Source organism: Manis pentadactyla, chromosome 3 (assembly GCF_030020395.1).
Source record: "Manis pentadactyla isolate mManPen7 chromosome 3, mManPen7.hap1, whole genome shotgun sequence".
NCBI classification, from domain to species: Eukaryota; Metazoa; Chordata; class Mammalia; order Pholidota; family Manidae; genus Manis; species Manis pentadactyla.
In genome coordinates this window covers 202,448,816-202,474,919 of record NC_080021.1, presented here as the reverse complement: position 1 = coordinate 202,474,919, position 26,104 = coordinate 202,448,816, and the positions used below count along the sequence as shown (strand labels likewise).

Sequence of the window (26,104 nt, the reverse complement as noted above, 5' to 3'; positions counted from 1 at the left end):
GCCAGTGTCAGCCACCAGAATGTCAGAATCCTCACTATCCCTCAAAATGGACAGTGGAGGGAGAGAGCGGAGTCTCCCAGGTGACAGGGACTTCAGACACTGCCTTCTCCCACACTCTGCTGCAGTGTGCGGCCCTCCTGGCGGGCTCCTCTAAGTCCTGATCCGCACACCCACTGTGAGGGGGCGCTCACTCTCACACGGATAAATACTGACTGGTAGTGGCAGAAAAAATGGGCATCTGCTTACTTGAGTTGAAATACTGGGTCCTAACAACTTCCTCCTAGTGTCATCCACCGAGCCTTAGAGATGTTAAGAAACTGTCCTGAGGTCCCAGGTCCCAGAGCTGGTAGCTGGGAAGCTGAGACATGTGTCTATGCCTGTCTGACCCCAGAGCCCTTCTCTTTCAACTGGGGCCCAGGGACCCCGACCCTGCTGCAACTTTACCAAGAGCTGAGAGTCTGGGCCCTATCCTGCCCCTGGCCTCCTTCTTCCCAGGGCAGAGGGTGAGGGGGCAGCAGGGCCCACCCTGCACATGGGCAGAGAAGGCAGGGCCTTGCAGACCTCCAAGCACATTTCCCATGGCACATATGGGGAAACTGAGGCCAGGAGAGCAGCAAGGCCTTGCTAGGGCCGAGCCAGGAGCTGCCCAGAACTGAGCTCTTGTGCAGGCACCATGGGTTCCTCTCTAGGGCCTCTCAGTTACCTGTCTGTGAAGTGGCTAATGGGGACCCAGGAGGCCTACCTACAGGTTCTGCATACCAAACCCAGCCATGGGGGAGGAGCTCATGTTCCTGAAGCTCCCCTCCCAGCCCCGGAGACTTTGATGTGGTTAGGAGCCTGCTTTTCCTCAAGCAGGAGATACATTCTTCCCACCACTGCTGGGAAGCATTGGAGAGACTGCTGGGCTCCGGGAGCTCAGTGAGGGAGGGAAGCCTGAGCCTCCAGCTTCCTGGGGCAAGAGGGAATGTGCACAGGGTGAAGGTGGAACTCGGCTGCCAATGGGCCTCGGTCCACTTGCAGAGACCCAGGCCACACCACTGGGAGGGGCGCTGCCCGACCAGAGGAATGCCTCTTAATCTCCCCTCTCCCAGGCCGACTGTCCAGGCCATCTGGTTCGGGGGCAGAATTTTAAACCGCTTGAAATTCAGCCAAGAGGAGAATATTCATCACAGATCCCCTGTATGGAGGTTGGACATCAGGCCTGGGCTGCCGGCTCTACCTGTGCATCTCGTTTCCGTTTTACAGGGCTGTACAGCCCGGTACCTACACACCAGCGGTGGGCAGGAAACCACTCCATCAGCCCTTCCTGTCTGATTGAAAATAAGACTGCTTTCAATATGCAAAAGAGCCAGATTCCCTGGGCTCCCTACCTCTGCCACGTTCCACCTGTGCAACCTGAGGCATGTGACTTAACCTCTCTGCGCCTTAGTTTCCTGGACTGTAAAATGGAAATAAGGATAGCATCTGCTCTGCAGGGGAGTGCTGAAGACTAAATGAGTTAATGTGTGTGATAGACAGTGCCTGGCACATGGTAAGTACTAGAATTACCTCTGGGTGCTGTGCTCAGGCCAGCCCCTGCTTAAAACCCTCTGTGACTCCCCACTACCCTCAACACATAGCCCATAGGCCTAGCTGGGGTGTTTGAGACCCTGTTTGGCTCAGCACCTGCTAATTCTTGGTCTCTTCCCTCACCCCCTTTGAAGCACTGAGGATCCGCACACATGACAAACCTTCTCTCACCTTAGGGCTTTCCCTCTGCCTGGAATCTGGCCTCAGCGCAGGCATCACCTTCTCCCTGAAGCCTTCCCTTATCCAGGTGAGGTGCCTTCTCCAGGCTCCAGGGCTATCTGTGCTTCCACCAGCAATGTGCTAATGACCCTGTACTGTCTGTTTGACCTACTTGATGGAGCCATGAGGGAGGGCAGGGGTCACGCCTGTCCTATTCTTCACAGTACCTACAGAGCCTTCAACAGTGGATGGCAAGACCTGGTGCTCAGAAATGGCCTGGAAAAGACTGGGGGGAGTCCCACGCCTACAGTCAACTCAGGATGTGCCTGGAACCCCTGCCTGATGCCGTGAAAGTCAGAGATCCAGGGCTGGGCAGGGCACAAAGACCAGGAGGCAGGCTCTCCAACAGGTGGCCCTGCCGAGGTCAGCCCTGGAGCTGGGCCCCACTTACCCAGCGTCCCTTTGCACCCCTCATGCCCGGTGAGCCTCGAGATCCTGGAGGACCCTGTGGGGAGGAGAAAGAGTTTGGAGTAGCCTCTTTTTTGGGAGAAATTGCAACACCGAGGGCTAAGAGGATGGGACCAAGCTTGGCCTGCCACCCTCACACCAGTGCTGCTCAGGAGTGGCTCCTGCCCAGGCCCAGCAGCCTCCCTATTGAAGGACTTGGCCTCATGGACAAATCTGACCCACTGGAAGAAGCACCCAGTAAGCTGCAACGTTGAGCACATGGCAGCACCCTGGGTTGGGTGCAGGTGGGCCTTCACTTTCCTTGGGAATCTAGAAGTGGGGATGGGTGAGCCATTTCCTTCTTATCTCAAAACCAACAACCGGAAGCTACAGTGACACTCCTCACAAATGTCTCCTCAAAGGCCGGCCCACTCCCCCTTTCCTTCCCCCATCAGTAAGACGAGTACAGTGACCCATGTTCTGTCCCCAGCCAGGACCGGATGTCATCTGAAAGCCAAAGAAGGCTCTGGCCAGGGCAGGAACAGCCTGGGGTAAGAGGGGAAGAACCAGACCACAGCCCTGAGGTGAGGGGGGAGAGGTGGGGGAAGCAATGAGCAGGGAACAGGGCCTGGCCCGGGGAAGACCCCAAGTCATCTCAGCTTGACGAAGGAACGACAAGAGCACAAGGGGGGATGGGAGGGCGGGAAGATAACAAGGGCGGCCTGTGCTTGGAGTTCCCAGCACCTGGCCCCGGATCAGGCCTGATGAAGATTTAGGGATCTGTCAAAGGAACACGAATGCACAAACAATTGAAGAGGATGGAGGGTAGGGAGGGAGAGAAAGAAGGCCAAGAGACGAAGCAGGCTGCCTCACTGCCCACCGTCTCTCCTGGGTTCTCAGCTGCACACACCGATCAGTGCCTTCACCCTGCGACCGCCAGGAGCCTTGGGTGCAGCAGTCCAGCCCCGACTGGGCGTGCTGCTTTACGAGAAGAGGCGGCCTCACCCCCCTTCCAAATACCAGGGAGAGGCCCAGCTCCGTTTGGGGCCTCAGGAAAACTAGCGCTGCTCCCATTCCTCTCTCCTCATGGCTTCCAGGGGTGCAGACCCTCAGACAGCTGCTACTCCAGGGCTGATGCGAGGGGCTGGGTCCCAACCTGACCCACTGTTAGCAGAGCAGTAAGGTGTGGAGCAAGCTTGGCCCCATAAAAAGGCAGATCTGACTCCCAGATGGTGAAGAACATGAAGACTGGGTGAGAACAGACCATTTATAGAGGGATCTCGGATTGCGGAAGGCATGCAATGTGTCACTGGGAGATTTCAGGAGCCAAGTCTTGACTGAGAGGCTGTAGAGTTTCAGAGCAGACTGCTCTACCAGAGACCTAGGTTCGAATCCCAGCTCTGCCCCTTAATAATTCTGTGACCTTTACCAAGTGACTTAAACTCTTTTGGGTCTCAGTTTCATCATCTAGGAAAGGGGGATAAGGAGAGTCCCCAGCTCCTAGAGTTGTGGGGAAGACAAAATGACGTGGAGAGTCCTCAGTAAAGGGTAGTCATCAGCTCTATCTAAGGGACAAGAGGTCAGAAACTGGAGGTCCTAGAACATGACTGGCTCCCCTCCCCAAATAACGGAGATAATAATCTCAGACTACCCTAACGGGCTGCAGGAGAACATGGATGGAGAAGAGGGAAGATGCCAATCAGATGTGAATAGTATCCTTAGAAATGTCACTAATAGTAATAGTCTTACAAATCATGCTCATAATAATTGTGCCTAACAAATAGTAATAGAATTATTATATTACCAGTCATTAAAGCACTTGTATATGCAGGTGATTTGCTAAGCATCGCATCATGCACTGTATCATTTTTTTCTCACAATGATTTCATAATAAAGGTAGTACCGTGCTGGCTTACAGACAAGGAAACTGAGGCTCAGAGAAGCTATGAATGTTGCTAACAATCGCACAGATGGTAAGTGGCCAGGATCTGACTCACGTGTGTCAGATTTCTGGATGCTGGCGGCTCTCCTGCTTCCCCGGCAGCACTAGGGGCAGCTGGCTGGCCAGGAGGAGCCCCAAAAGATCCAGGGGACCAGCCCTAGACAGCAGGAGTGGAGGCTCAATGGCAGCCTTGGGATCTGAAAGCCACAAGCTACTGTCTGATTTCATTTAGTCTGAGCCAACCCATTAAACAGATGGAGACATTGAGGAGCAGAGTGGGGTGGGGGTCAGGGGAGCCATGAAAGGAGGGGATTCAGAGGAGGCCAGCACCTTCCTTCTACGTGCTGGTTTGGTCATCCCCACTGTTTTCCCACAACCCAGTGTCTCCTTTCCAGGCTTCCTTCTCCCACTGGAGTTAAGGGTTTGGTGAGGGACACTAGCATCCTTGTACTTGGGCTCTGCTCTGTCCTGGGCACCTCCCAGGCTGACGGCATCCAATCAGCCCATCTCCAGGAGCGTCTGTTGGACCCTGGTACCAGGACCAGTGTCACTGTGGAAGGCAGGGGGCAGCAGCCTTTGGGCAGGGTGGGTGGGGACACTCAGAATCCAAGCTGGGTGTCTCTACCTGCCAACCAGCCCCTCCAGCCCCAGGCCAGAGGTGGCTTTTCTTCCTCCTCATGAACAGGGGGAACACATACCATCAGGAGCCCAGAGTGCTGGCTTCTGACCCCAACTCAGCTTTCTGAGAGTTTTCCACCTCATCATAAGGATTATGGGGGGCGGACAGAGCCACCTGGTGCTTAGCACCTCTGTCTTCGGATGATAGTTACCCAAGTCCAGGCCTCTCGCCCCTAGGCTAGTCCCACTGGACCGCCACTCGGCACCTGGGGCTGCCTGGCACAGAGTAGGTGCTCAGTAAAGGTCTATTAATGAAGGAGAGAATGCTTATACTTGGCACCCCACCAGATAGTGAGAATCTTAAGAGCAGACCTATTTCTTATCATTTTCATACAATAGGTGCTCGGAAATATTCAGGAACTCAGTAGGCCTTGTTTCCCTAATAGGCACAGAGAACCGGTGTGTGTGAACATCAAGGGCTCCTGTTCCCTCCTGCATCACACCGAGAGCCTCTCAGTCTGGCCTCTGGAGGGCCAGGGCAGCCTGAACTCATTATTCCCTGGACTCTACACCATTACTGCCCAGGAAGTTTGAGCTCAAGGAACATGAGGGCTTTGCTTACCGGAGGTCCAGGCTCTCCGGGGGTCCCAACGCCACCTGGAGTTCCAGGATGACCCTACCAAGAGAATGATGAAAAAGAAGGACTCAGCTGTGGAAGGTGCCTCTCCCTCCTTCAGCCCCACCTTGGCCAGCTCAGCCCCGACCCTGGCCCCAACCCCAGCCCCAGGCCATGAGGGCAGCAGGCAGGCGCCTTAGAAGGAGTTGGTCATCATGACTGCCTGGAGTATGCGGAGGCAGGCGGAGAGCACAGCTGTCACTGCGGCTGGGACAAGAGAGGAAGAGGAGATGCCGATTCTCTCCTTACCATCGCCCCCTTGGGGCCAGGCGTGCCTGGGGGGCCCATCATGCCCCGGTCACCCTGTGATGGAGACAGCAATTCAGGGAGGTCACAGCTATAGGGTGGCTCTGTGGGGGGGCAGATGCAGAGGGCCTTCCAGAGGCCAAAGAAGGGCAGGGACTTGTCTAAGGTCTACAGCCACATCCCCCAGGATGGTCACAGGAGAGGGAGGGAACTCAATTTCATTCAGCAGAAGCCAAGACCCCCAGCAAGTCCTGGGAGGCCTCAGAATCCCATTGCAACATGCCACACAGTGCGCTTCCCTTGCACAGGGGTGGTCCAGATCAAGGATGCCCTAATTGCATTGTCCCCCTTGATCCTGACCTATGTCATGTGGTGCTCATTAGGCCTAGCATCCCCTGGGCTGGGCTTGCTGAGGTACAGATGGCAACAGAAGACATTTCTTTCTTTCTCCCCACCCCTTGCCCCCAAATGAGATGTCACTCATTCTCTCGTGACCAATCCAGACCGGGCAGAGACGGTGTAGCAGACAGAGATACAGCCGGCAGGAAGGCAGGGGCTCTGGGTTGGAATTCTGGCTCTGTTTCTGTGAGGCTGTTTTTTGTACACCCCTATTTATTGAGCATCAAATATATGCCTGACATGATACGCTAATCCCCGAAGATACAATAGTAAGTGGAAACAACAGATGTTGCTCTCATGGAGGGAGACAGAGTGTTTTGGAGATGGACACAAATCACCGAAACAGATGCAAATGGGGTTATTAGTATGGTGAGGGAGTGGGTTTCGTGCTGAGGCATTTCAGTAGGGGGTCTGACCCACCTGGGTTCCGAGATGTGATGGGAAAGGCTTCCCTTAGGAAGTCCTGCTTGACCCAAGAGAGTTGAAGGACAATTGAATCATTTAGGCAGAGAAGGTGGAGGGGTGCGCATGGGAAGGGTGAACCTGGTTGAGGGGATGGCAGAGGCAATAGTTCACAAGTGAGGAGGGACATGGAACTTTTGAGCAACAGAAGGAGGCCAGAGTTGGCTCTGACACTGCGCTATATTTATGTAAGATGTTACCACTGGAGGCAATGGGGTGGAAGGCACATGGGACCTTTTCTGCACAATTTGCTGCAACTTCTTGTGAATCTGCAGTTACTTCAAAAGGAAAAGTTCGGAGGAGGAGAAGGAGATGGTGGTGGCCAGAGGATCTGGGACATAGGAAATGATGAAGAGGGAGGCACAGATGGGCCTGGAGAGGCAGGGGGGGAGTAGATTAGGGTAAAGGCTTCCTTCTTCTGGACCTCAGTTTCTCCATCTGTCCAATAGGGATAAGCTTGGCTCCCCGAGAGGACCTGCTTAGGGATCAGACAAGCCTACAAAAGAAAGCAGGTACCCTCCAGTGCCCCTGGTGGGAAGTGGGAAGCCACAACCTGTTTGTGAGCTGGGAGCCAACGTAAGGCAGAGTGGCTTAGGGGCCTTGGGTACTAAACCTGGTTCAAATCCCAGCTCTGCCACTTCCCGTGTGAGTGACCTTAAGGAAGTTACCTCTCCTGTTTAAGGTTTGGTTATCTGCTCTCTAAAACAAATTGCTGGGGGATTTAAAAGGCAACCTGAAGAATTGTTCTCCTTTTTTAAAAAGATGACCATTTACCTCCCTTCTGTTGCCCCCCTCTGTGCAGGACAAGTGCCCAGCCACGACGGCCCAGACTACATGCATCAGCCGGCAGTCACGCAGAGATGCAACTGCGCTTGGGGGTGCTGGCAGGAGGGCAGGGCAGCGGCCCCAGGGGATGCGGAGAAAGGGGACAATGGCTCTTTGAGAGTCTGGAATGCCAGGGGAGCTAGGAGAGACTGAGGGTTAGAGGTCTGAAATCCTCAGGTTAACTGCTCCATTCATCTCTTAAAATGTCAAAATACAAGCTCTATTTGTTTATTGCCCCCAGCGGAACTTACCTTTTCTCCCATGATTCCTGGCTCCCCAACCAGACCAATGAATCCCAGAAGTCCCTATAAAACACATTTATGAAAGTGAGAAAAAGGAGGTAACATGAACTCAGGGACGCGCTGAGCGGCAAAAGCAGCTCCCTCCCCGTGGACTCGTCTCCCCGCGCCTCCTGCCCTGTGCCTGTTGAGCCAGCTGGCGTGTGGCCGTGTGGCCGCCACCAAGGAGAGAGCTGCTTCTCTGCAGGCGCGATCCTGACTTCCCTCACTCCACCAGATGGTTCTGAGTGAGGAGCCAAGCAGTGGGGCCCCTGCCAGCATCCCTGGGAGCGCCAGAGGCAGGCTGGAGGCGGTCACGTTTGGGGGGCGGACTGGGGTTGGCCCTTCAGCTGGGAAGAGGCCTGCCTGTGAGCAATCTGTCCTCATCTTTTGGGGCTCTGAGGCCATTTCAAAGTGAGAAACAAACCTGCTAGTCAGAATAGAAATACCACTAACAGCCTCTGCCAAAAGACCTGATTGAAATCTGGGAAGTGGAAGCCTTTATACTGTCTTGCGAAAGCTTCCTCTCCTTTCTGGAAGGGCACACACACTCACACACTGCGGTTCCTGTTGCTCTTTTTAACTCCACTGGCTGATAACTGGCCTCCACGCTCCAGGCTCCAGGGGTTCCCCTAGGTGGCTGCAGGCCTCACTGCCCCCCTGAGCAGGCAAACATGTGCACACACAGTGAGGGGAACAGACTAGAGGAGTCACTGAGGAAAGCACAGACAATTCCTTGCCCAGACCCACACTCTGCTCTGCTAGGGAAAATTCTAGCAGAGAGGGATCTTGTGTGGTTCAAGGCTGCAAATATGGAAAAAGCCTTTAGAAGAACCCGGGTTTGCAGCCAAGAGGTTGTGGGAAAATTAGGAAAGATGGAGGAATGAGTGGATTTGTCCCATAAAACCTGCTCTCTGTTCCCAGACTATATCCAAAAAGAAATGAGACCTTGAACCTGACCAGAAATGGATAAGAAGTTTACATTCAGTCAGTGGAGCTGGCCAACCTGTCTGTCCACTAGAGGGAAGTTATGGCACCCAGTTCTAAAGGGTCCGCTCTGTGGGTCTCACAGACAGTTTTAAAGGGGGCAGCTCAGGCCAGGACCGTGTGTGTCTTGTCGCTGCAGCCAGGGATTCAACTCTGGTCTGTGTGGTTCCAAAGCCCATGTACCTGTCCCTCCAGCATGTGGCCCTGATCAGAGCACTCTAGCACCACCACCACACATGGAGGCTCCTGGTTCCCTGGGCTCAAAGACCCTTCAGGGTCAAAGTATGAGGTGAGGGGGGTAAGGTACAAGGAATGAGGTCAAGGCTCATAAGTCACAGAAAATAACCAAGTATCTGACTTTGGCAACAACTTGCTTCAAAAAATTAACTCAGAGCATCTTCAAGGAGGTAGCAATATTAATAAGAATAGTTGGCACTTACTAGGTGCCAAACTCAGTACCTGATGCTTTATCAGTGTCATTGGCCTTTAGTCATCAGGTTTGGAGACCCCGGGCAAATAGCAGAGCCTCTCTGAGCCGCATCTGAAGGGCAGGCCACTGGAGATAAAGGTCTCTCCCTACCTCCTGGGTTGTTCTGAGTGTTGGGGATAATGCGTGGCACATGCAGGCACTCGATAAATCTTAGTTCCCTCCCATCCCGTTCTGGTTTATTTTAAAAGGGCACAGGGTTAAGACAGAGGCCTGAGCTCCCCACAAGGGAGCACTCAGACATTTAGAGGACGCCTCCTGGAGGGAATAAAAACCACTCTGTTGAGAGGCCCAGAGACTTCTGGACTGGCCCAGAGAAGCAGAAATTTCATAGCTACTTTAAATTTATGAGTTGTTGGGTCCTGGAAGGCAGGAGGGTCATAAACCTCCAACAAGAAGCCAAACAGGATCCTAGTGAATGAGGGCCATACAGCAGTGCCCCACTGCCCACCCCCCGCCCCGGGACTCCCCTGGGGCACTGTCCAGAACATCCTGGCAGGCCTGTCCTGCGGGTGGAGCTAAGGCTGGCTGGGAAGCCAGCCCCAGAGGCCCAGGGCTTCCATCTGGTGGGGTGGATAGAGAAGCCACTCTGACAGCTGTGGGCACAGCTGGCTCCTAGAGAGCTGGCAAGAGGGCACAGGGGAAGAGGCAGCACTGTCCCCTATAGCAGGCAGTGCCCAGGCAGGAGCTGAGTCCCTGCTCTGGGGAGAAGGCTGGCCTGGGCCTCACGCTGTCCTGAGTGCAGGGGCTGTTGCCTGCTGTGGGAGTTCGCTCCCTCCCTCGCTTCTCTCATAAGACATCCTGCTAGGCCCTGGGGATGCAAGGGGCAGGAGGACAGTGATGGGTCCTCTGCTGGACTAGGCATCTCAGGGATGGTTGTCTACATGCCTGGCTTCATCCTGGACAGAGTTTCCTAAAGGCGAGGCCCATGCCTGTCATCACCGTCTTTGTGTTCCAGTACCTAGGACAGGGCCTGGTAAGCCAAGGGTACTCTGGCAGTTAGAAAACTGCATGGGCTCAGGAAGTCAAAGGTTTTCCAGACCCTCCAGGGCAGGTCTTGGGAAGCCAGCAGACCTGAGTGTCAGCCTCTGCTCTGACATGTTACTGCCTGGGATAGTGTTAGCAATTACTTAACTTCTCAGAGGCTTGGTTTCTTCATTTGCAAAATGGAGATAATTATGTCTATTGGGCTGCCAGAGGAACTTCAGGCAATGGTGTAGAATATGTTTGGCACAGTGCTGATACCTGACAGGTGTCCTATAAATGGAGCTGATACTGTGATAATAAGGAAGTCCTTATAATCGTTTCTGGAGATGTTTCTGATTCTGATTCTGCCTGTCCCTTCCCACAACATCGGGAGGGGGCCATGGGAACGAACAGCTGGTAGAGTACCCCAGGGTGCCTAGTGGTAGCCACAGGGTTCCAGCTCAGAGAGGTCTTTTTCTTGCTATGTCCAGGCCAGCCAGGCAGCTAGCTGGGGTTTCTGCTGACCCACTGGGCATGGGGCTGCCCCACGCAGGGTTGCCACTCCTCCTGGCCCCAGCTTTGCCACCGCCTTCCTCAGTCATCTTAGTCAAGCCCCTTCTCCTCCATGCACCCCAGGTTGCCAACATGGACAGGGATCCAGGGGTCTCTGGAAGGGTCCGTGGATGTAATTCAGGGGTTCCATGAACTTGAATGGGAAAAATTACAACTTTTATTTTCACGACCCTCTAATTGAAATGCAGCATTTCCCTCAAATGATTGCAGGCAACAACCTCACAATAGCTGTAACTGTTTCAGATATTTACATGTCACACTGCCATCATTACTGCAGAGATTTCAAACTATATTAAGCTTGTCACCACTTAAAAAGCGAGGCCATTATTACACCTGCTGCTCGATCTCACTATTGAATGCGTCAATAAAGAAGCATGTCACATTTTAACATATTCTCATGCTTGCATTTCAATATAATTGATTTCCTTTGTGATCCTTTGTTTTCTATTTTATGCATTTATAAACTACTCTGAAAAGAGGTCCATGGGCTTCACCAGCCTGCCAAAGTGGTCCCAGGCACAAAGGAAGTTAGGACCAGAGGACAGAGCAATTTCTAAAGACCCTTCCTATCCTGACATTCTAGGATTCCGAGTGTCTACTTCCCGAGGGCCGTACCTTCAGCGAAACTGTGAAATTAACTATGAAATTTGCTGATCATATTCCCTTTGTTTTCCAGTCAGGAAATATATCCAGGCCACAGTAGCCCTTCCAAACTCCCGGGCTTCCCACAGAATGCGCTTGAATGACACTGGAAAGCTTTCAAAAATCTAGTCGTCCTCCTGCTTTAATCCCATTCTTCCCCCCAAACAGATGTTGCAGGCCTGGTGAAGAAGCCCATTGTATGCGGCTCTCACGGCACTGTTGGGGCTCCTTCGGGGGAGCAAATTCTTTTGGGTCCCCAGCACCATTCCTCCTTCTGGCCTGAGTCCCCCCCTTGCAGGGTTCAGGAGTGAGGTCCTTCTTTAAAGGAGTGAGGGACACTACCACCTTCTGACATCACCTCCTAGCCCAGAGGTGAAGCTTTCAGGAGGTGCCGGGCTGTGGAGGAAGGACTAAGGCTGTCTGTCCACCCAGTGCTCAGACCTGACGCTCTCCACTGCTGAGGCTTGGGCCCTTGATAAAGAAGGCTGTGATCCTCCCATCTCCTTTTAAAGACTACTTGCAACCTCCTCTCTTCATCAGACCTTGGTCTGGCTTCCCAGTTAGCCAGAGCCCTGTGTGGGAACTTCGTTTCCTTTATGATTTAGGGATGCCTGGACCAAGGGCCTCTGGCAAGTGGCTATGCTTCTTTGGTCTTTGGCCTCCCCATCTGTAAATGAGTATGGGCAGCAACTGTTAAGGGCTCTTCCAGTTTAAACGTTCTGGGAGCAAAGTCATATAAAGCATTTGGGCAAATGCCCCAAAAACATCCGCAGAGTCAGGCCGTGGGGAATGGCTGTCGTGACTATGATTCACGGCTTCCTCATTCAGTGACTTCACCTCCCTGAGCATCAGTGTTCTTATCAACGAAAGGGGTGAGGAGTGGACCTACCTCTGGAGCTGGGATGGGAATGAAATGAGGGGTCACATGGAGTGCTCACCCAATGCACAGAGCGAGCGCTGCATGAAGGGAGCCATTACGCTCCGGGCGTGCTGCTGACTTACCTGCTCACCCACCGGCCCGGGCCTTCCAGGATTGCCTGGCTCCCCCTGCACAGAAACAAAGAAGAGGACCACGTGGGAGGGACAGTGGGAGTCTAGGCTTCTTGGGAAACATCTCCAACTCCAGAGTTTGGTCTTTGAGACTCCAAACAAATGGCAGGGACAAAGGGACACTTGGACAGAACCTGTGGCCCCAGAGACAATTCAAGTCACCCATTCCCTCTGAGTGGTCCTTGGCAGAATACACGGCACCCTAATGTCTAGATCTCATTTGGGCCCCTTCATCAACCCACTGCGTTTTGTGGAGGTGGCAAATGAAGCTCAGAGAGGTAAAGTTACCTGCTTGAGGTCACACAGAAAGCTAGAGGTAGGTCTAGAACTGGAACTTGGGTCTGCCTGACTGATATTCCCATTCCAACTGCATCAGGATGCCCCACCACAGGCAGAGCAGAGAACCAGGGAGCAGAGCACCTGGGTCCTAGACCCTAGTCCACCAGCGCTCTGCCACCAGCTCTCAAGTGACGTGGGCTCCCCAGCTGTGAAGAAGGGGAATCAAACTCATTGGTCTCCCAGGCTATTTCCAGCTCATTCTTGGCAGCTTCTCGCAGCCTTGCCTGTGAGCCTCACCCCATGCTGTGGCGGTTCCTGCTCCTCAGGCAGCCACAGCCACCCGGGTCTCCCACAGCAGGGGCTGCAGAAAAGCAAGCAGGCCCATGGGACGAGTCCACCTGGGCTATGTTGGCATTCCCACCACAGAAACCCTGTGGCAATGGAGGGAGAAAGGCTGACTCCTCAGAGGGCAGGAAGTGGGCTCAGACTAGCCAGGAGTTCGGCTCACTAGTCAATGTGGCTGCAATCCTGGTTTGAGCCTCATCCTCCCCCCAGATCTCACGTTCACAAACCAGAGGCGCCAGGTAGGCACAGGGGCCAGTTCCCCTGAGGGGAGGGAGCGGCTGCACCAGGCTCCCCTAACGCTCTGTGGGGATGCCCAGCTGTAAGCCTGGCCCAACAATCCCTGCCCGGGATGGCTGGGAAAATCCACCTCTCAAGGGGAGTCCTTGGAAAGTCATTAATCAAGGCTGGCCGTGTTGTGCTAAGGATCACCACTCTCCTACCCCAGCCAGGTCTTGTTTGATGACTTCAAAAAAAAAAAAAAAAAGCTGTTCACAAATGCAGTACATATTTATGGTATATAATTGGGAAAACATAGAGGCCCAAAGAAGAAAATGGAGATCTCCTGTACTCCCACCACCCAGAGATGACCCTGTCCACATTCTACTCTGCTCTGAGCACCTAGGAACGCGGTGCCACCAGCCCCTGCATGCCATGACGTACCATTCTACAACCTGCTTCCTACCACCCCCTCCGGATGTGCGGGCACTTCCCCATCTTGTACAACACTCTACCGGACCAGCCGTGGTGGCTACATTGTATCCCATTACTTAAACACTAGCCCACAGCTGGACATTTAGGATATGTCCATTTTCCCTCTCTGTTACCTATACTTTGTGATAAATGGGGACCACTTCCCCCCATTCTTCACAACTGGCCATGGGGTTCAGGGTTTTTCCTGGGGGGCCTTAGATGCAGGCTTCCCCATTTCATCCTCTTCTCCAGGCATTCCCTCCCCTTGCCCACCAGCCCAGCCACATCCTAGTTCCCTTACCTTCAAGCCATCAGGACCAGGCCTCCCAGGAAACCCCTTCCTGCCAGGTTGACCCTGCAACAGAGAGAGGTGAGTGAGAGGAGCTGGGAGGGGCAGCACGGCTGGGTCCCAGGACACGGCCTAGGCATGCAGAGCTCCGATGTCACCGGCTGCTAGCTGCCCGGGGATGCGGGGAGGATCTGCGGCTGTGTGACCTCAGGCAAGTCTCCTCTCCCCGCTGGTCTCCTTTGTAAACAAGGAGGATGAAAGTTGCTTTCAAGGGGAGTGAAAAGGCAGGGACTTGGCAGAAGGGGCCAGACCCCTGACAGGGTCCCTGAGATCCTTTCAGGAGATTCATGGGACCAAATCTATTTTTGTAATAATACTAAGATGTCATTTGCCTGTGCCATGCTCATGCTCGTGAATGCAAGTCGTGTTTTCCAGAGGCTACGTGACATGTGGCATCATCAACACACTGACTGCGTATGTAGACAGGAGAACCCAGCTGACTTCTTTCAAGCCAGACGTTAAAGAGATTTGCAAAAATGGTGAAACAATGCCACTCTTTTCATTAGGCTATTTTACTTTGGAAAAAATATATTTATATTTTGTAAAGCTATTATTTTTGTTACCATGAAATGAGTTTATTACTAATTTTAAGTGGATTAATAAATACATTTGCAATTTCTCAGTTTTAATTACTAAACTCAGAAAGATAGATGTAACCCACACAAAGAAAAGCATTTTAGGTTCTCAACCATTTTTAAGAGCATCAGGAGTTCTTGAGACCAAAAAAATCCATGAACTGCTGACTTCTGCAATGGCTGGGAGGAGATGGGGTGGGACAAGGACCTTGGGATGGTCCCTTGCAGCACTGGAGAGAACAGAGCGCGAGGTTACAGGCGGGGCACCCTGGCTCCTGGCTGGCAGATACCAGGCTAAACCCCCAGCTCCTGCAGCCTTGATGTCCTTGAATGAATCTAAGAAAAACAGTGCCCCTCTCCTGGGAGAATTCAAAGAAGATGAATGCAAAGGAAGAAGAGCTGGTTGGTTTCCTGCCTCCTGCCTCTCTCCTTTGGGGTCTGGCCTACCGAGTTCCCTCTCCAGCTGGCCCAAGGCCCTCCCTGATGGCTTCTCTCCAGAGCACCACCCAGATGTCGCCCGTCCCCCTAAGCTGGCTCGGTGCAACAAATCCCCCCCCACACACAACCTCCCCCAGACCAGCAGCACTTACCTCTAAGCCAGGGGCCCCTGGTGGCCCCATGGGTCCCTCATCTCCCTAGAGTTGGGTAACACGAAAGAGGAAAGAAAGAAGAAAGTCAATCAGGAGGAGTCTCAGAGAACCTGACCAGAAAGGAGGGAAAGGGGTGGACAGTGGAGAACTCTCTTGGACTAAGAGAAATGGTGCACCTGGGCAGCCCCCCAGCCCTACCCAGGGCAGAGGCGGCAGAGGTCATGGCCTAGAGGCCAGGCCACACAGGGAGCAGTGTGCATGAGGCTCCCAGTGTCATCTGAATGTGACCAGCCTGGCTCCTGGCAGTGCTGGGCAGGAAGGTCAAACTCCATCATATACTGTGGGACTAGAGCCCCAGATTGCAGCACAAAGCTAAGAGCTCTTTTCTGAACTCTGCCATTTACTTGTTGGAAGACCTTAGCCTCACTGTGCCTCAGTTTCCCTGTCTGTAACAGTGTACTGAGCATCATCCTAAAATAGGATGAGAAGCTTAAGTTGAATTCCTGGAGGACAGCAATGATCTCTTATTCTTTTATGAAGCCCCCCAACCCCACCCCACAAACATGACTCAGGATGGGTGTGCACAGTGTTGAGTGGATGTGTGGTGAGTGAGGGTCAGGAGGAGAGTATGGGAGGGAATAAATGGAGAAGTGAATGAACGTATGGGTGGATGAATGAATCAATGAAGACATGAGCAAGTGGCAGGAATATTGACGGTTTTCTCGAGCGGTAATGCAGGTGTGGACAGAAGCACTGTCTTTCCCTCCTCTCCCCTCTCTTCCTACTCTGGCCTATGGAGACTCTTCAGATCCTCCCACAGGTGTGGGCAGCCTCCAAACTGGTCCCTCTGGCATGCCAGGCTTAACCAAGGGGCCTCCTCCAGACTTGTCCCCCCAGCTTCCAGTAAAGCAGCCCCATGTGGTGGTTCCAGAGCTGCACTGGGACCCTGCCAGACGCAAAGCCAGCGTGAGAAGGGACCCATGCCTGCTGGATGCCTGTCCATGGTCACCATGAGCCTGGGTCTCCTCTCTCACCGTGGCCCTGGGGTCTGAGCCAAGGTGGGTGGTAGAGGGCCTTGTGCACAGGCAAAATCTGGGTCTAGCCCCTGGGGTGCCCGAAAATCCTCCAGCTAGGGCTCCAACAGGCCTGTGGAGAACTTCTCAATCGCAGTCATCATGAGAATAAATAAGCAAATCTTCACTCTGCCACTTAGAGTGTTTGTTGTTCAAGTCTTGTGGGGATGCCCCCAGGCAGTTCCCAGAAGCACAGAGTCTATCTATTATCGGCTTTGGGCTCAAGCAGACCTGGGCTCAAATCCTGACCCTGTCTGCCACACCATGGGACCCCACACAGTTTCTTCACCCCCTCTGAGTCTCAGGGTCTCTCCTCTAAGATAGAGCTAATGATTCCCACACAACGCCCGACACACATGCTACTGTGAGCCACCAAGAGACCCGAGCTGGTGGGATGCTGTGGAGGGAGGGGGTGACCTGCCAGCCAGACCAGGGCAGGGAAGGACCCTGCATGGGTCATAGGGCAGGGCTGCAAAGGATGAGCTGGGAGGTGAGCCCAAGGCCGTCCTGGGCTGCGTCCTGGCTGAGGGGCCCTGGCCTCCAGCTAAGGCCTCCAAGACCCAGAACACAGCAGGCTGGGGCTGTGGAGGAAAGGGCAAGGGTCAGGGCCAGACGGTCTCACCTCAGGGCCCAGCTGCCCACGGGGTCCCGGCAGGCCTCGGGCTCCAGGCTTACCCTGGTGAGAAGGGAACAGAAAGGGGTCTCAGAGGTAGCACCTCCACCTCCTTCACAGGCTGGCAAGTCCTTCCTCTGCTTCCAAGCCAGGCAGCCAGCCTGGAGGGCCTGTGGTTTCCACAGAGCTCGCAGCTTCTTCGGCTGGAGCTACCTGGGCAGGGACTCACCTTCATGCCTTCTGGGCCGTTGTCCCCAGGGGGGCCAATGTCTCCAGGGAATCCCTGAGAGGAAGCAGAGAGCAGGGGTCACGCATGGGGACTGTGAAGGGAGATGCCAAGAGCATAGGTCTGGGAGGGGGCTGACCTAGAGCAGGTCAGTTAACCACCCCAACCCTGCAATCCTCGGTTCTCCAGCAGGGATCACCCTCGGAGAGCTGCCGAGAAAATTAAGTAAGACGATGAAGGAAAGAACTGAGCACAGGAACAAGCACATACAAGGGCATCTAGCCCAGAATTTCCTGTGTCCCAGGCCTCCGCTCCGAAAAGTTCAGAGCCATCCTCTGCTCTGCAAAGGATCAACCTCGGATTGCAGTGATTCTGCGGGCTGATTAAGTTCTGGGTCTGCCATAGCTTTGGAAGGGTTGAAAAATGCTGAGCTGATTAATCTCAGTTCATTCTGTACAAAGCTAAAACCCCACGATGCCCTGGCTAAGCGTGTAGGACTCACTGCTCCAGACAGGGCCTGTTCCCAGTGGATAATTGCAGTGGAAGCTTCTTCCTGACGTGGAGCAGAATCCCATCCCTTTTCCCTCAACAACCTCGTGCTGCCCTTCAGGGACCCACAAAGGGTCGCTCTACCCACCGTGATCTTTGCCCAATTTGGAGAAAAGTTACCCCATCCCCAGAGGTCTGCTCGTATCTGTCCCTTCAACTGCATCTAGTCAGGGGACTGGGGCCCCTCAGTCTGGCTGCCTCCAACTGGTCAGCTTCTACTGTTGGTGATGACTAGGTTCCCATGCTATTCTGGGTGTGAATGGACCAGCACAGGCCAATATGGGAACATCCCCTTCCTTGTTTTAGGTATAGCACCTCTGTTAATTCAGCCTAGAGTCCCACCTGCTTTGGGGGCAGCAGTTTCTTGCCAGCTAGAAACCAAAGCCTTCTTACAAGAATTCCTGAGACCAAACTACCCTTCTCACTACCACATCCACTTTGCCTTCCTAAGTAGCTTTTCTTTTCTTCTTTTGATCTTCTGGTAACTTCTGTTAAATTTCAGCTCAAACATCCTCTCACTTTTCTCACTAGCAAAGGCAAGAATGACCCTGAATTCTGAATTAACACAGGAAGCCAAGGCCCCATGTCTTTTTCTTCAAATTGAGAGGCTCAAAATCCCATTCTGCTACCGACTCACTGTGTGACCCTAGACAGGTTCCTGAGCGTCTCTGGGCCTCTGCTTCCTCACCTATAAAATGGTGACCATAATACCACCTCACAGGGCTGTTATGAAGCGCAAAAGGAACAATGCAAGCCGAGTGCCTCGTTCAGGGCCTGGCAGCTGAACTAATAATAAATGCAGCTCAATAAAAATCTGCATCCGTAAGGATTTTGGATCCTGTGTCCTAGGAAAACAAGTCTGGCTGGGGTGGGCCTATCTCCAGGGAGAACTTGGATGTCAGGATGCTATCAAATTCTGGTACTCACACAGATCGGACCCACTGATGAGCGAGAGAGCTCACTCACGTGAGGGCTGGGAGGCTAGAGCTCCCACCCACGGTCTGGGAAGGGACAAATACTGGGAAAGGTTCATCAGCTTCTGTCTTCAGCTGAGCAGGGCCACCTTCTGCATATGGGGTCAGCCAATCCAAACAGAACACAAAGATGGGAGAGCAGACCCCCGGTCTGCCCAGGGACCCAGGAGAGAGCCGAAGTAGACCTTCTTCACTACAAGTAGGTGGGTGGCCTTGAGGAAGTCACTGCCCTGCTCTGTGACTCAGTTTCCTCATCTATAAAATGGTGGTAGTGATAGTTCCCTCAGGCAGTCCTAGGAGTGATTCAACAAGGTCTCATCGCAAAGATAGTACACAGCCTCCTGGCACGAGGTGGTGCCTAATAAATGTGAGGGAACATGCTTTCCTACTGGCTAGACTGCTGAGAAACCCAGACTCCCAGAAAAGTCTTTTTCCACAGTGACTGAAGATTCCTGAAGGAATCAGGGCCATGGAAGAGAGGCCAACTCCATTTGTCTAAAGATAGGACTGTGTCACGGCCAAAGTCAACACAGTAGAAAGTCAGAACTTGGAGCTTTCAGGAAACACTCCCTCCTCCATCGCGGCGACACCAGGAGTAACCTTCAGAAGGGTCTGCAGAATGCGGCAAAGCCAGACTTTCATCTCCGAGACCTCATGGAAGAGCAAGGCTGGAGGCCAGGGAGCTGTGGGTGGGTGGGACGCTCCGGCTAGGACTGGCCCAGACCTCCTGGAGGGCCTGGGTGCTGAGGATCCTGGACAGACAACAGCCCTGGCACTGCTCTGCTCACCCTGTTCCCCAGAGAATAGTCCCCGTATTGGGGCGCAGAGGGAGGGGAGCAAAAAGAACTCAACCAGGGGCCTCATTCCGTTGTATGTGAGTGTCAGCTTTAATAACCATTTAGCCTACCTATGCTGATTAGCACCTGTATTAGAAACTCTCAGGGTTCTACTTACTCATACTATGTCTCATTCTCCATTCAAACACTAGGATTTTACTTTTGCTTCTTGCTCCCCATTTTCGGGAGCTCTGAGCCCTGAACTTTTCCAGGGTAGATGTGAGTGGATGGAAAAGTTCCAGGACTCAGAGGGGTTTGCTGTCTGAAACCTCAGGGTAGAGGATGTGGGGAGCTCCTGTTAAGGGCCAGTGCTCAGAGGGCTTTCCTGATGTTTTTTCTGGTAACTGCAAAGGTGGCCACAAAGCTGAGACCAGCTTCTCTCCCACTGCTATAGGGGGCCCTGGGGAAGCCGGAAGTGGAGGAGGGGGCATGCTGCAGAGGCAGAAAGGAAAGCTCAGAATTTTGATTCTTAGCCCCACCTCTCATTTGCTGAGTGACTTCAGACAGGTGGCTCCCCATATGTGGGCCTTAGTTTCCCCAGGACAACACCCAGTCCCAGTTGCAGTGAGATACAGAGAAATAGGGCATCACATACCTCAGGCCCAGGGGGGCCAGGAAACCCAAGGGATCCTTTGTCTCCAACTTTGCCCTGGGAAGAGAAGAGATTGCAGGGGAGGCAGTGGTAAGTGAGGGTCCACTTTCCACTGACCCCTTGTATTATCCCCCCTGGTGGTAGGTGGTTGGAAAAGCTCAGCAGTATAAGAAATGTGCCTAGACAACTAGGAGCTACTGTTCAAACCCTGTCTCCTATGCTTATTAGCCACGGGATGCTGGGCAAATCACTTCACCTAGCAGAACCTTGGCTTCCCCATCTATAAAATGGGAGCAATAATAATTCTCTAATCCCTGAGGTTGTTAGTAGCCTTGACAGAGGTATAGGAGAGGAAGGATCTGATCCACTGTAACATTAAGTAAATGACACCCACTGCTATAACTAATAACATTACCATTTACAAGCCATTGGGAGTCCTGTGTGGTGGCCAAGGGTTCTGACTGAGGCCTATGATGCTGGGTGAGTTCCTGCCCCTCCAGGCCTCAGTGTTCTCATCTGTAAAATGGGTGAATCTTCATTCCTGCCCTGCTGTGTTTGCCTCCCAGGGCTTTGCAGGAGGAAATGAGACACTGATGGTGCCCCTGGCCACATTCCATGACCACGTGGAGAATGTGAAGTTTGGGGATTTTGGAGAAGGTACTTACCAGGGGCCCTGGCTTTCCCCGTGCACCTGGGAACCCTGGCAATCCCTGGCTCCCCTGGAAAAGATCCAGAGCAGGCTGGGGTTAGTGAGGAACAGAAATGGCCAGAAGGTCAGCTGTTCGGTCTCCTTGCCTGCCAAGACCTTGGTGGGGAGGAGCTCTCCGTCTTTCCCTGCTTGTGAGCTCCAGCTCAGCATCCCTGCAGGCTGGGCCCTGGGAACGCGAGGTGAGATAGCAGCCTCTGTCCTCACCAGGTCGTCCTGGGACTTGAGACCCTGGGCTCTAAGCCAACACCATAGTGCTCTTTATGCCTGGGGAACACCGGGGCCTGGGGAGAAGGAGCCGGACCTGGGGAGAAGAGCTTGCCCCCCAGAGACACTGAGGCTGGGTCAGGACAAGCCAGCCAAGAGGGAGCTGGCCAATCTCTGGGCCTTGCTGACTGACTGGTAAGGTCCAGATGTGGCCACATGGTGCCAGACACAGGTAAAGAGGAGCCAGCCTCAGCAGGCTGCCGCAGCTCATCAGTCAATCAGAAAGGCCAGTAATTCACTCACTTACTCAAACATGTCCTAAATGTTCATTCTTCTGTGCAGGACCCTGAGGCAAGCTGTGCCAGGGCAGCCTTAGGCCATCTCCTTAGGGAGCTCACTGCCTGGCAGGGGACTGAGCACAAGTCTCTATCAACTTCCTGAGCAAGTGGAGTAAATGGCATCCGAGCAGGTTTCTAAATAACGGGGCAGGGCTGGGCTGTGCTGAGGCTGGGAGTGGGGGGTGTCCAGCCAGGCAGCAATGCCACAGCCTCAATGGGCAGTGGGCAGTTCAGTGGGGCTGGTGCTGTAATGGCAAGGGGCAGGAAAATGTCAGGGCAGCCTGCTCCCTGGGGTCCTGGGTGCCGGGACTTCACTTTGGAAGCAGTAGGGAGCCATGGATGGTTTGTGAGCACAGTGCAGAGCTGTACTGTCAAGATAATTCTGTGGCAGTGAGGAAGACAGACTAGGAGGGTTGAGGCTGGGGGTCTGGAAATAAGTCAGGAGGCTGTTGTAAAGTCCAGGGAAGAGATGATGAGAAGGTGAACAGAGAATGGAGAAGACAGGACTGTGTGAAAGGAAGCCATCTTGCAGGTGATCCTGACCCAAGAGGGGCCCTGGGAGGGAAGACAGGATGAGAGAGAGCGGAGCAGCACGGAGGGGTGACTCTGTTGCAATTACCTTGTCTCCTTGGAATCCGGTATCTCCCGACACACCCGGAACCCCTTGTTCACCCTAAATATACACCAGCAGAGAAGGTCACACTGGAGACCACGGTGGGTTCTGGAAGTCTCCCCCACTTCCAGACCCACTGGCAAGGTACAGCTTTGCTGAGGCCATTCCTGGAAGTTGACCTGACCAGCAGCAACCTTGTGATAGTAAAAGACAGGCCACTCAGGGACCAGTGAAAAGCCTGGCTGGGGAAGGCAGGCCCTGGTGGGGGACGGAGCCAGCCTGTCACAGATCTGCCTGTGGCTGCTCTGGTGACTGAAAACTCCACTAACAGAAGCGAAATTGCCCACTGTTGCCTGGCCTTTCCTGGAGAACTGACATCCACAGGTCAGAGAAACTCGTTTCTTGTTCTTCCAACCTCTTCATCATCAGCGACGTCACACAGGAGCGTGTGCAGCCTGTACAATAGGCCCACACCACTGTGGCTGCCAAGTGCTTGCATCTGTTGTTTGATACTCTTCACCAGGGAACTGTCACTTCTTTCTGTGGGAGTTCCTATGCCAGCATCAGCATAGGTCTACTTCTAATCAGTTGCCTTTCATCAGCTATAGCATGAGAAACCAGAGAGCCTGGCTTGCCAAGACTGTGTAAACAGCAAGTAAAGTGATCTTGAGTTAGGTCTGGGTGTTTCTTCCCTAAGATGACATACTGCATAGGCTTGGTGACACTGATTTTGGCTGTCGGAGGTCTCTCCTGCTCCCTCCCTGTTTTCAGCCACGTCCTGGTAAATGAGCTGTCGCAGAACCAGATCCGGAGATGTTTCTTCTTAGAGCCAGATCACATCACACAGCTTTCATCGTTTCCAGCTTTCCATGTAGGACATACCCACAGAACGTTGGCCCCCGGACTGCAGAAAACATTCACAACCCTGGCAGCACTGGTAGAATGGGGAGGAAAAACCCAGAAAGGATGGGGAATCTTTGCAAACCCACATTGTACGGTTAAGGGTCTGGCCCAGCAGAGGAACTTCCTTGGTTGAACAAAAGCCAGAATTTTTAAAAACTTTTTAAAAACTTACTTTGATTTTTCCAATTTGGAAAATTCTGTACAACATCCCAGGGTTTTGGGAACCAAAGAATACGTTTTTTCTTTTTTTTTTTTTTAATATTCAAAGGAGGAGTGAGAGGTTAAGAAAAAAAAAAAAGAAGTTTAAAAGACATCTAAGAAATCAGGACAATGGATTTGGAGATAGCTGGGCCTGCAGCAGGCAAGTCGGTTCCAGAATGTGCCTCCATGTGGGGAGACTGGAGCCAAGGGGTTGTAAGTGGGACTGAGGCCAGGTTGGGTCATGGAAAATCTGGGATTCTAGGCAGGACAACCACGGAACACACAGGGATGGCTCTGTCACCCCAGGGGAGGGTCCAGGGGTGGGAAGTGCAAGAGAGGCTGATCAGAACCCCCCTCTCAGCAACATTAACACCCCTCCCCAGCCAAAGGAGCGGGAAAGAGATTTCTTCCTCTATTCTTCTTTTAACCCCCAAGCTTATTTGATTTTCCTAAGAACTATGGGCAGGAAAATAATTTCCTCTACTTCTTTTTTTTTTTTCCAGAGATTTCACATTTCTACATGTCCCAGGCACCACTAGTCAGCACGCCAGCCGAGTTCTGTGTAACACATTTATTTCCATGTTCCTGAAGAAAATGAGCTAGAGGCCAGCTCTGCAAAGGGACCTATAAAAAGCTCACTACCCCCATTCCCCCACTTCCTTTCCCCTTGCCCATAACTTCAACTTTTCCAGAGTGCTGAAGTCAAACCTTAGAGGAAACAGGTAGCTAGCTATGGGGAAGCCCCCGCCCCCAACAGAAAGCCCCTTTATCTGGAGAGGGAGGGCCTGGGAAGAGGGGGCTTAGCAGCCAGCAGGGCAGAGCTGGAGGCGGGGCTGAGTGGGGGAGGGCGAGGGGACTGGCTGGAGGCCTGGCATGACAGCAGGGGATGGAAAGGGGGAAGAAGACGTAGAAAGGAGCAGTTCTGCACCCCCCGGCCCCCCAGCTACATAGGGGTGGGGGTGTGAGTAAGGTAGTCTGGCTGTGCCCATTGCAGCCCAGCAATTCTAATTTTCTAAGAGCCTAGGGACCTGGGTTGGCTCCCCTAATAGATCACTGAGTTTCCTTTGACACATCTCTTCTCTTTGGGTCTGTCGACCCAGCCCCAGCCGTGAATGTCAGCACTGGAGACAGGTGCCTGGGTTCAAATCCTGACACTATGTGCTAGCTGTGTACGCTCAGGCAAGCTTCCGATCTCACAGGGGTTTGGAGGATGGATGGGTTAAGCCCCACAGAGCACTCAGATGGCACCCAGCACTGACACCTGCTCCTGTTTCTCAGGTTTAGGGGAGCAGAGTCACCTGAAGACAGATGCACAAGGAGCCCGGCCAGGGGAGCTGTGGGGCAGCTCACAACTGCTCAGTCTTGTGGAAACTTGGAGGCTGCCCTGAAGCCCTCCCATATCCACTTTGGGGTGCCTGTTTGCCAAGAGACTGAAGGGGAGCACAAAGATGGCCACAGGGCAGGGTATAGGGCACACCGCCCCCCACCCCCCATGCTGCAGGACCCAGGCCAGTTGCTGCCCTGCTCTGGGCCACAGGGTCCCACCTACCCACCCCCAGCTCTGGTTTGGCACGGGGTGAGTTCAGCAGCAGAGCTGTGGGGAGGACACATGGCAGCTGGGAGGAAAGTGGGGCAGGGGCTCAGAGGCCTGTTCTGGCTCATCCCTGGCATTTTCAGACCACATACTCTCTGGGGTTGGGTTCCAATTCCAATCTGGGAGGTTTATGTGGACTCTTTTCCTCCAATGCCTGGCAGAGATTTCTGGACCCATATCATACCTCTGCTCCAGGGCCCATCCTCTCAGCAACACCCCCCACCCGACCCCCACCCTCCCTCTGTTCTGAGGCACTGGCCTCTAAGCCCAGAAGCTGGCCTCAGCTCTGCTCTCTGAATTCAGAGACCAGCGTTGCCTTATCCTCCACTCAACATTCCCCCATGCTGTCTGTAAGGTGTGCATGCCCCCCAGACCATCTGTCTGAGCCCCACCCAGAGGTACAAGGAGGAAGCTGGGGAGCACAGATTTAGGAAAGCCAGAGGGGAGGCAGGGGAGTGGACCTGGTGAGAAATCAGCAGCAGCGTCGAGGTGGAGGGGGGTTGTTCACATGCAGATAAAACACAGTGCAATAAGGGAGTATTCAGATCACCTTATCACCTTTCAGTCCGGGTTCCCCCACGTTGCCCATCAGTCCCTGCAAGACAAAGGCCAGAGTCCAGCTGGGAGGGAGGCTCAAAGCCACACAAGTCAGAAGCCCTAGGTTTCTGGGAGACCTGGTACTAGATGCCCCAACTCAGGGCTCAGTTTTCTCATCTGCAGAAGAGGACAATGACCCCTAGCTCAGAGGGCAATGGTGTGGACTGAAGGAGCATGAGAAGGGGCAGGCGACTTGTGAACCACAGCACTCTGAACAAATTCAGAGGGGAAACGTGCTGATGGGGAGAGATGGGCTTTAATGAGCAGGGTCAAATGCAGGTTGACCAAATGGCCTCATCCCTGGAACATGGACCTAGCAGTTTTAGCCCATCTTTCTCCTGCATGCCCATCCCACTCAGGGATGTACTGAGCTCACCAGTTTGCCATTACAGTTTCCATGCCCCTGGTGATGCCCCACACTGGACTTCCAATGTCCTGAGGTCCACATCAGACTCATGCTCAGCTCAGGGACTCTGGTCCAGTAAAGATGTCTGGCATAACGGACATACTGATGACAGACTCTCAGGCCCAGGAACTGAGCTGCTAACCTGCCAACTTCTACCCCAGCACCTCGCTGAGGATCCTGGCCTCTCCCCTGCATCACTGTATCAGGGCTCCTTTCCTTCTCGGCTGAGATGGGTCCGAGGACGCCCACTTGGGATGAGACCCAGATTAAGGGATGCCTCCTGTTTACCTTCATGCCTTTGGGTCCTGGGTAACCAATAGGACCCAACACTCCCATGTCGCCCTGGGAAGAGAAAGAGGAGAGGACGCCGTGAGAGGCAGCTCCCAGGATGTCGGTCCGCGGGGAGGATGCCCAAGGCTCCCGGGGCTGGGCTTCCGGGACACAACCCCACTGGATTGGTCTTGGAATTAAAGTGCTCCCCATTCTGTTTACCTCCCCTGAAGTGTCGGCATAGAGGTCACA

The 26,104-nt window shown here is 53.5% G+C and overlaps 1 protein-coding gene across 4 annotated transcripts in view; it reads right to left on the bottom strand.

The window, feature by feature from the left end:
• The window catches only part of COL27A1 (collagen type XXVII alpha 1 chain), a 133,896-nt gene that overhangs the window by 40,546 nt on the left and 67,246 nt on the right, over positions 1 to 26,104 (bottom strand). For 3 of the 4 annotated variants that reach the window (XM_036915554.2, XM_036915547.2, XM_036915549.2), the window contains 14 exons: positions 25,871 to 25,924; positions 25,130 to 25,174; positions 21,888 to 21,941; positions 20,683 to 20,736; positions 20,021 to 20,074; positions 17,070 to 17,123; positions 16,850 to 16,903; positions 15,155 to 15,199; positions 13,942 to 13,995; positions 12,279 to 12,323; positions 7,595 to 7,648; positions 5,661 to 5,714; positions 5,358 to 5,411; positions 2,180 to 2,233 (listed from right to left, as the gene is read on the bottom strand). In XM_036915554.2, the coding sequence (XP_036771449.2) occupies positions 2,180 to 2,233; positions 5,358 to 5,411; positions 5,661 to 5,714; positions 7,595 to 7,648; positions 12,279 to 12,323; positions 13,942 to 13,995; positions 15,155 to 15,199; positions 16,850 to 16,903; positions 17,070 to 17,123; positions 20,021 to 20,074; positions 20,683 to 20,736; positions 21,888 to 21,941; positions 25,130 to 25,174; positions 25,871 to 25,924 (729 nt within the window). The remainder of the gene's footprint in view (positions 1 to 2,179; positions 2,234 to 5,357; positions 5,412 to 5,660; positions 5,715 to 7,594; positions 7,649 to 12,278; positions 12,324 to 13,941; positions 13,996 to 15,154; positions 15,200 to 16,849; positions 16,904 to 17,069; positions 17,124 to 20,020; positions 20,075 to 20,682; positions 20,737 to 21,887; positions 21,942 to 25,129; positions 25,175 to 25,870; positions 25,925 to 26,104) is intronic. The other variant, XM_036915550.2, reaches the window with a different exon arrangement.